The sequence below is a fragment of the Eretmochelys imbricata genome, chromosome 27, assembly GCF_965152235.1.
Source record: "Eretmochelys imbricata isolate rEreImb1 chromosome 27, rEreImb1.hap1, whole genome shotgun sequence".
In the NCBI taxonomy this organism is placed as follows: Eukaryota; Metazoa; Chordata; order Testudines; family Cheloniidae; genus Eretmochelys; species Eretmochelys imbricata.
Window position 1 is genome coordinate 15,707,114 of NC_135598.1, and position 9,536 is coordinate 15,716,649.

At 54.5% G+C, this 9,536-nt stretch overlaps 1 protein-coding gene across 1 annotated transcript; it reads left to right on the forward strand.

Moving 5' to 3' along the window:
* Positions 1-408: 408 nt before the first annotated feature.
* On the forward strand, positions 409-8,628 carry LOC144258033 (glucose-6-phosphatase catalytic subunit 1-like). The gene is made up of 5 exons (XM_077806346.1): positions 409-638; positions 1,936-2,045; positions 5,941-6,046; positions 6,877-6,992; positions 8,117-8,628. Exons 1-5 carry the CDS (start codon positions 409-411, stop codon positions 8,626-8,628), a joined length of 1,074 nt encoding a protein of 357 aa, XP_077662472.1.
* Positions 8,629-9,536: the final 908 nt, after the last annotated feature.

Consider the following 9,536-nt stretch of genomic DNA (forward strand, 5'->3'; position numbering starts at 1 on the left):
GGCTGGGTTCAGTTTAAAATACAAACCCGAGTGATTTTTCCGAGGCTATTCCTGTACCGTAGCCAGTAGCGTGGTGTTGCAAAGGGGTAACGGTGCCCTCGGGTCAGCGGCTGGCAAACAGCGAGCTGGTTTGTCAGCCTCCTTTTCTCTTTTACGCAAATGGCTCTAAACATATTTGAATCAACCCCCCCCCCCCCCCGCGTGATGCACCTTTGATCAATGGGGGTTTTGACAAGAGTGTTTTGAGTCCAAAGATCAGTGCAGGAACCAGCAACTTACAGGCTGCAAACAAGAGCCTGGCAGGGTATAAAGCCAGCCAGTGAGCAGCCCCAGAGCAGCGCAGTCTCATGAGAGACCGAGCTCACTCAGCACTCTCGGCTGATACTGAAGTGTTGATAGAAAAGGAGAATGGAGGCTGGCATGAACGTCCTGCATGACATGGGGATCCAGGCAACTCGCTACCTGCAGGAGCACTACCAGGGCTCCCAGGACTGGTTCCTCTTCATCTCCTTCGCTGCCGACCTCCGAAACACCTTCTTCATCCTCTTCCCCATCTGGTTCCACCTCTGCGAGGCGGTGGGCGTCAAGCTGATCTGGGTGGCCGTGATCGGGGACTGGCTCAACCTGGTCTTTAAGTGGTGAGTAGCCAGTGCTGGTCCTGTCCCTGCTGCTTGCCCTGCACACACCCTGCTAGCTGGGGGTTGTTTGGCTGTGAAGTGGGTACTTACCAAGAGGGTTCAGGTTGGCTCCAAGCTGGAGCTTTCCAAAGACAAGTTCCTCCAGCTCTGTAGCACACAGATTTCCTTCCAAGTCAGAGCCCCTGAGTGAAGCCTTGAACTGCATCGATCGTCCGGTTCATGGATCAGTGTCCATGGGAATCCACCCACCGCTGCCGACTCTCGGAGCTCCTGACCATTCTGTACGGGGCACAGTTAGGACTCCCCCAACAGCCCAGTCACACAAAAGAAACCCTGGATATATTAAGATCTCCTGTGCGATTTCCATCACGGGTACGGCTCCAAACTTTCCCCGCTCTGCTCCTTGCCAACAGCCAGGGAGAGATCTAGTCCTTGAACTAGCCAGAGGTGTCACACGTTGCAAATAGGGTCATGCTTGTATCACTGCAGAGAGGGGCTTATGTTTAACTGCATTTATTTTCCTGTGAGTGTCTGTGTGGTGCTGGGGCTACGGGGCTTACCTGGGACACAGAGATGCTGCTGACCAGCTGTGTGATATGGGGCAAGGTAGCCTCAGTTTCCCCTTCTGTAATACAAGTGCTTTGAGGTCGATGGATGCAGAGTGCCATCTAAAATCGTAACCCTTTTTAAAGCCACGTGAATCTTTGTATAGCTCATGACAGACAGCAGCAGGGAGAATGCATGGGGCATGAGCCCGGGGTGTGAGTGAGCATGGGAGCTGGACCCAGCACTGGGTGTCAGCCATCGGTCCTAGGTGCTGCATTTATGGCGATTGCACTTCTCCAGACTTGCGGTTACCGTGGGGCTCTGATCCATCAGGGGAAGGGCGAGATTGGGTTGGTGATGGAGTTGCCTCTGGAGACAAGGAGGCATGTGTTGGGCTGGGCTGGGGGGATGATGGGTCAGCCAGCGTGAGGGCACGTGCTGTATCTCTGGTTCATGCCTGGGGAGAAGCAGCCCATCACTAGTAGATTTAATATCTCCTGTGCCCTGCTGCACCATCAAGGAAAGGGGGGAACTGGCTCCTGGGTCAGCATGCAGCAGGTGGTGCCTGTACGCACAGAGCAGAACCCAGCTGTGTGCCCCAAGCTTGGACTGAAGTCAACCGGCCTGGAACTGGGGATCCCCGATTCTTGCAACCCCTGCCCCAACCTGGGCCAGAGCTGACGAGCTATGTCCTTGCTTTCCTGCTCTTGTGCCCGAGGCAACTAGAGACACTTTTATTCTTGCATTTCAGGTTCCTCTTTGGGCAGAGACCCTACTGGTGGGTCCGGGAGACCGGTTACTATGGCAACACCTCCACCCCTGTGATCCAGCAGTTCCCCCTCACCTGCGAGACCGGCCCAGGTGAGACACATCTAGAGAGAGGAGTAATTTGGCAGAATCATGCTTCACATTATACACAAGGAGGGGAGGCATCTTCCACTGCAGCAGCAGGGCGTGGGATTGGCATTTATCAGGGCGGAGGGACCTGCTGGGAAGAAGGGGAAGGGATGTCCTAACCTGCTCCACGGCTTCACTATCCTAGTTAGAAATATTGTTCTAATGTCCACCCTAACCCTTGCTGCAAACTAAGCCACCTACTTCTTGTGCCACCCACGAAGGACATGGAGAACGACTTTCCTCTGCATATGTCCTTTTACAAATGTGAAGACTGTTTTCAGGTCCCCCCTCAGCCTTCTCTTCTCTGCACTAAACATGCCCAGTTCTTTCAACCTTTCCTCATAGATCAGGTCTTCTAGAACATAAGAACAGCCAGACTGGGTCAGACCAAAGGTCCATCCAGCCCAATGTCCTGTCTTCCGACAGTGGACAATGCCAGGTGCCCCAGAGGGAATGGACAGAACAGGGAATCATCAAGTGATCCATTCCCTGTTGCCCGTTCCCAGCTTCTGGCAAACAGAGGCTAGGGACACCATCCCTGCCCACCCTGGCTAAAAGCCATTGATGGACCTATCCTCCCTGAATTTATCTGGTTCTTTTTCTAAACCTCTGATAATTTTTGTTGCTCTGCTCTGGGATCTCTCCAATTTGTTCACATCTTTCTTAAAGTGTGGTGCCCAAAACTGGACACAGGACTTCTGCTGAGAACTCCTGGTGCCAAGTAAAGCAGGACAATTACCTCCTGGGTCTTAGATACATAGGGTGACCATATTTCCCAAAGGGAAAACAGGACACTGCGTGGGGCTGGCCCAAGCCCCCTGCCCTGCCCCGCATGAGACTGTTGTTTGTCACTGGAACCGTGCTGGCCCCCCCACGGGAGCCCTGCCTCCCCCCCTGCGTGGGGCTGGCATCTCTGCTTACCCCTCCCCCCGCCCCGCCTCGCCCCGCCCCGTCCCGCATGCTCCTCCACACCACACCTCGCTTTTTTGACAAAATTGGGCAATTGTCCCATTGGCTCTTGCCAACCGATCAAGTCCCGAAGTATGAGTCAGGATGGCTGGGACGGGGCGTTAAAATGGGACTATCCCAGCCAAAACAGGATGCATGGTCATCCTTTACACTCGTAATCCATGGGATGACCATGGGCATTTTTGTTGCCCATGGTCATCCCATGGGCAACAAAAATGATTAGGGGTCTAGAACACATGACTTATGAGGAGAGGCTGAGGGAGCTGGGATTGTTTAGCCTGCAGAAGAGAAGAATGAGGGGGGATTTGATAGCTGCTTTCAACTACCTGAAAGGGGGTTCCAAAGAGGATGGCTCTAGACTGTTCTCAATGGTAGCAGATGACAGAACGAGGAGTAATGGTCTCAAGTTGCAGTGGGGGAGGTTTAGATTGGATATTAGGAAAAACTTTTTCACTAAGAGGGTGGTGAAACACTGGAATGCGTTACCTAGGGAGGTGGTAGAATCTCCTTCCTTAGAGGTTTTTAAGGTCAGGCTTGACAAAGCCCTGGCTGGGATGATTTAACTGGGAATTGGTCCTGCTTCGAGCAGGGGGTTGGACTAGATGACCTTCAGGGGTCCCTTCCAACCCTGATATTCTATGATTCTATGATTTACAGACAACACTCCTGTTAATACAGCCAAGAATTACATTTGCCTTTTTCACAACAGCATCACGTTGCTGACTCATATTCAGTGTGTGAGCCACTCTGACCCCCAGATCTTTTGCCTCGGTATTGCTGCCCAGCTGGTTATTCCCCATTTTGCATTTGTCTTTTCCTTGCTAAACACAGAACTTTGCACATCTTTCTTGAATTTCATCTCATTGACTTCACACCACGTCTCCAGTTTCTCAAGATCATGGTGCATTCTAATCCTGTCCTCCAAAGCACTTGGATTAGTTAACTTGCATTAAACCCCTGGGTGGACACTCCCATTCAGAATTAAATCACCTTAATTCCATTACATTTAGTTAATTTTGGAAGTAAATTAACATAAACTGAATTAAGGTAAACTAATTCTGATTGAGAGTTTAAGCTTAACTGACTTCCAAAATTAATTAAATTAAATTGAATGAAGGCAATTTTTCATTCTGAATGAGAATGTCCACACAGGGGCTTAATGCAGTTTAACTAATTCATTTTAAACTCACCAAAGCCCGGGGGTGCCGCTGTGCAGAGTGGTTTAGCACAAGCTTGAGTGTTGGACACAGCTGCTGTCCTTAAGCATTTCCTGGTCACTGGAGAAAGGGAGACATTGGAAGTGCAGATTTTGCCCTGTCAGCAGTTAGGGGCAGGCCAATCTCGCCTTGCTGCTGGGGTGAAACAGGTCAGCGTATGCAAAACCCCCCTTTTAGGCTAAATTTAGGCTCTGTAGAAGAAACCTTTGCTCCGACCCTATAGCTACTGAAATTAAGAACAAATACCTTCCCATGTATGACAGAGGCCTGTCTGCCCTCAGTATCTGCCCAGCCCAGGAGAGAGGCCGTCTTTCCTTCCAGAAAAAGAGCAGACTAATCCAGTACCAGTGCAGATTTTGTTTGCAGGGGGACCCTTGACCTATGCTGGAATTAGAAGCTTGTTGCAAACCTCAGCAGGAAGGCAGGGTGGTGCAGGCTCAGGCCCAGATCAGAGGCATGCTGTGTATATTGCAACCACTGGGGCTTTGCTCATGCCAGCTGTTTTGTGCGTGTGTGTACACATACACTGTCAAACACACACACGTGCGAGCTCACACACGTTCACTACTGCTCTCTACTGGATGGGCTGTTCCAGAGCTGTGTGTGCAGTGTTGTAGCCGTGTCTGTCCCAGGATATTACAGAGACAAGGTGGGGTGGGGTGGGGTAGCTGGGGGGGGGGGGTTAATTCCTTTTATTGCACCAACGTCTGTTGGTGAGAGACAAGGTCTCGAGCTACTCAGGGCCCTTTTGAAGACGAAGACCCGAAGAAGAGCTGTGTGTATCTCGACCGCTTGTCTCGCTCCCCAACGGAAGTTGGTCCAATAAGAGCCGTTACCTCCCCTGCCTTGTCTCTCTGGTGCTATGTGACTATCCGTTCCCTCTGCCTGCTGAGGGGGGTCTGTGGCTAGAGCAGAAAGCCAGGTAGTCTTGAGCATGGGACTAGGAGCCAGGATCCTTGCAGCCTAATGCCACCTCTACCACGAGTGCTCTTTCTGTAGCCTTGGGCAACCTGGATAATGGGGACTGGGTGGTCTGCCCCTAGCTCAGAGCGTGGTGGCTGCCTTGCCGGGCGGTGCTGATAGCGGGGTGTGGAGATGGGAACCCGCACCGTGGGAAGGGGGAAAACGGGCCGGAGCATGCCGTGAAGACAAGGCCAACGTCTGTGGCGTGCCGGGGCTGGTCTCTGCAGGGGACTAGTGTGCGGGGTAATACGTAGCGGGCGGCTCTGCCCGCACAAGTGCCAAGTATTCTGGCAGCATTACCATAATGGCTCCCTAATGCCAGGTGTCGTGGGGAGCTGGGCCGGGAGTGCCTGTACGACAGACGCTGAGAAATCTTGTAGCGCGCCCCTGGGCTCATGCTAGCGCTGCGGGATCACTCCCCCTGCTGAGCGACTGCCCTTTCCACCTCATTTCCCCTCCTACGCACCCCTGGTTCTGGTAAGGACACCCCCCTCCAGTGCCTCACGTGGGGGATTCCCCCTGTGTCTGCCCCTCCCCGTCAATTCCCTCGCGCCCTGCGCAGCCAGCTATGCTGGGCTGGGCTGATGCCAGCTCCTGGCCTTTAGTCTGGGTGATCCCAGCGCTCCAGGCACCCGGTAGGAGGTTGCTGTTAGTGACCAAGGCAAGGAACAACCTGGGGAGGCGTAACGCAGGTGTTTTCTCTCCCCTAGGGAGTCCCTCTGGCCATGCGATGGGCTCTGCAGGAGTTTACTATGTGATGGTGACAGCCATTCTGTCCATTGCTCTGGGGAAGAAGCAGCTGACGATTAAAGACCAGTAAGCAGGGTTCAGACTGTTGCGCTCCTGTGTCTGCAGGGTCAGCGGGGTGCCCTGAGGCCTGAGGGAGGTGCGTTTTGAACCAAAGGAAATGAGTCTTCATGCAGCGCGCAGCGGAGCTGTGGAATTCACTGCTGCAGGAGGCCGGCAGCGCTACGTGCTCAAACACCCCAACGCGCACACAGACACAGGGTTTTAGAAGGGGTTGAATAACTGCGTGAGCACTGATCCCACCGGCAGCTAAGCCAACTAACGCCTAGATAAAGAGAGTCGCATCTCATGCCTCCCCAAGACCAAGTGTCTGCTTCAGTGGCTGGGAAGGAAGTGAAGGGCCTGGACTAAGACCTGATCCAAAGCCCACTGAAGTTGATGGGAGTCTTTGGATGAGGCCACAACGGGTATGGGGAGTGGGGTGATCAGAGGAGCTCTGCAGTGTCCGAGCTCTGCCCCACTGAAGTCAATGGGAGTTTTGCAGCTGCTGTCAGTGGGAGCAGAGGGAGGCCAGCTCCACGCGAGTTTGGACCCCTCCTGGGTGTTTAAGCTTTCCCTGGATCATGGCAGAGGGCAAATCCCTGGTTCTGAACCTCTACCCACCCCGCAGGGGCTGTTTAATGCCACTTTCCATTCTGTGACTGGCAGTCAGGACTTTATAATGTGACCCTCCCGCTTCTCCACCCGCTGAAACTTCAGCCACTACCAGCAGGGAGAGACGTCTGAGATCCCAGCCTCCCTGCTCTCCGCTGGAGGGGGCAGGGAAAGCCGCGGGGTGGCCTTGCGCAGGCCGTGCTCTGCTGACCTTTGTGTCTCACCCGAATGTCTCCCTGCTGCAGGTTCTTGCGGACAGCGCTGTGGGCAGGATTCTGGGCTGTCCAGGTCTGCGTGTGTTTGTCTCGAGTCTTCATTGCTGCCCATTTTCCTCACCAAGTCATCGCAGGGGTCATCTCAGGTCAGTGATGGCGTGCACCGTCGCCTCTCCCTGTACAAACCGCACTGTTACTGTCACTCGGAGCAATGGGCTCAGGGGCCACCCGCCAGCTGTTCCTAGACGCCAAGGCCAGAAGGGACCATTATGCTCATCTAGCCTGCCCCCTTGCATAACACAGGGCCTGGGACTGCCCCACAATCCTGCCTTTTGAGCTAGAGCCGGTCTATTTAAAAACATCCAATCTAGATTTTAAAATTGCCAGTGAGAGGGAATCCACCACGCCCCCGGGGAAATTGTTCCAGTGGCTAATTACTCCCACCATTAGACATGTACACCTTATTTCCAGTCCGCATTTGTCTCGCTTCAACTTCCAGCCATTGGATCATGTTAGGCTTTCGTCTGCTGGACTGAGCCTATTACCAAGTATTTGTTCCCCACATAGGTACTTATAGACTGTGGTCAAGTCACCCCTAAACCTGCTCTTTCAAACGAGCGTAGATAGATCGAGCTCTCTAAGTCTCTCTCTATCTGGCCTGTTTTCTAAGCCTTTCCTCATTCCCATGACCCTTCTCTGAACGCTCTCCAGTTCTGTATCTGGTGTCCTGTGCAGTGCATTGCATCGAGTGAACTATCACAGGACAGACCCTGAGGTGGACGCTGTGGCTAGGCAGCACTGTGCTGCACTGATTGCACTTGTAATCCCACACCCCGTGCCCTAGGAACATGCCTTTGCAAAGCCCTTGTTCCCCAGGCTCTGCAGTGCGGTAACCCAGCTCAGCCAGACAGAACAGTAGCAGACTAGTTCCAATCACTGGCAGGTTTTACCGCCAGCAAGCATTGTCTGGAGGTGTGGGCACAGAGGGCTTGGCACTAGGAGGAGGGGATCTTAGCCTAGGGAGAGATGGGTGGTTAAGGTTGCCTCTCTGTGCCCACAGTGGGCACTGCTCATTCCCAGGGAGGTGGCCGTGCAGAGACTCGTTAGTTGGCTCTGTGACGACCCTTGGGGCGGCTGCCCTCAGGAGCAATGCTCCACCACAGCTGTCCTCCAGCCCCTGATTTTCTTGGGAGCCCTGTGGCTCCATCTCTGCGCACCAGGTTCCTCGCTCTGACGGGTTGTTTCTCCTCTCACGCTCTGTTCCCTGCAGGCATGGCAGTGGCTGAAGCTTTCCGGCACATCCCCGCCATCTACAACGCCAGTCTCCGGAGGTACCTAGGCACCACCCTCTTCCTGTTCAGCTTCGCCCTGGGGTTCTACCTGCTGCTGAAGGCTCTCGGTGTTGACCTGCTGTGGACCCTGGAGAAAGCCAAGAGGTGGTGTGACCGGCCGGAGTGGGTCCACATTGACACCACCCCCTTCGCCGGCCTCCTCAGGAACCTAGGGATCCTGTTTGGGCTGGGGCTGGCCCTCAACTCCCAGATGTACCTGGAGAGCTGCAAAGGGAAAATGGGCCAGCAGCTGCCCTTCCGCCTGAGCTGCATCGTGGCCTCGCTCCTCCTCCTGCACCTCTTCGACTCCTTCAAGCCTCCCGCCAAGGTGGAGCTGCTGTTTTACGTCCTGTCCTTCTGCAAGAGCGCGGCCGTGCCCGTGGCTGCCGCCGGCCTCATCCCCTACTGCGTCGCCCAGGTCCTGAGCCAACAGGTTAAGAAAGCTTTATAGAAGGAAGGGACTTGGGTATTTATGCACACAACATGTGACATGTCCCAGGAGCAGAGGCTTAGGACCCTCAGCTCCCCCATGTCTCTGGGTCCAAATGCTAGAACTGGGTCCTGAGTCAGCAGATACTGGCTCAGCACAAGCCCTTTCCAGTGCGCTCTCCTTGCTAGACCTGCGGAGAGCGACTGTGTCCAGAGACCAGACCAGCCCTGCTCCTGCTCGCTTGGCCAGGGGGTGCTCCTGTCTGGCTCATGCAGTAGAGCTGGTGCCTATGTTACAGACCACAGTCGATGTGCAGGGCACACGATGAGCCAGCCCAGACTCTGGCTCTGCAGATGGCTCAGCACCGGGGCCTGGGAGTCAGCGTGCGGCAGGCAGGAGCCTCCGGAAAGTGTGGTCGTTTCCCCTGCGGGTCATGCCAGCGCTGATGAGGGAACAGCCTGGCTTTGCTGCCTCCCCTTGACGTACGGTGAGAGAAGGAGACTGGCATTCTCTGGGCCACAGGGCGCTCGCTCCTGCACGTGCTCCCCGGAGGATTCCTCAGACAGCGCCCCGTGGAGGGCAGAGGCTGTGTGTGGGGGAGCTAGGTTAGGAGACAAAGCGAGGGCACGTGGCAGAAAGGCTGGCACGTACCCGCACCCTGGGGCTCACTGGCCTCTGTGTCCCACTAAGTACCCAGTGTCCTGCAATTACCTTAATGTGAAACAGTGATGTGTGTGTGGGGGGGTGTCTGTATATAAGTGGGGTGTTTTATTAAAGCCTGAGCTGTATTTCATTACCAGCCATGAGTCCTTTGTACGTCTTAGCCACAGATCGGCCCGGAGTGGGGGCGCTGAGTGGGGGGTGACTCTCCCATGAGTGGTGTTTGGATTGACAGGGGACGTTTTGCTGCTCCTGGGGGAATCCAGCCC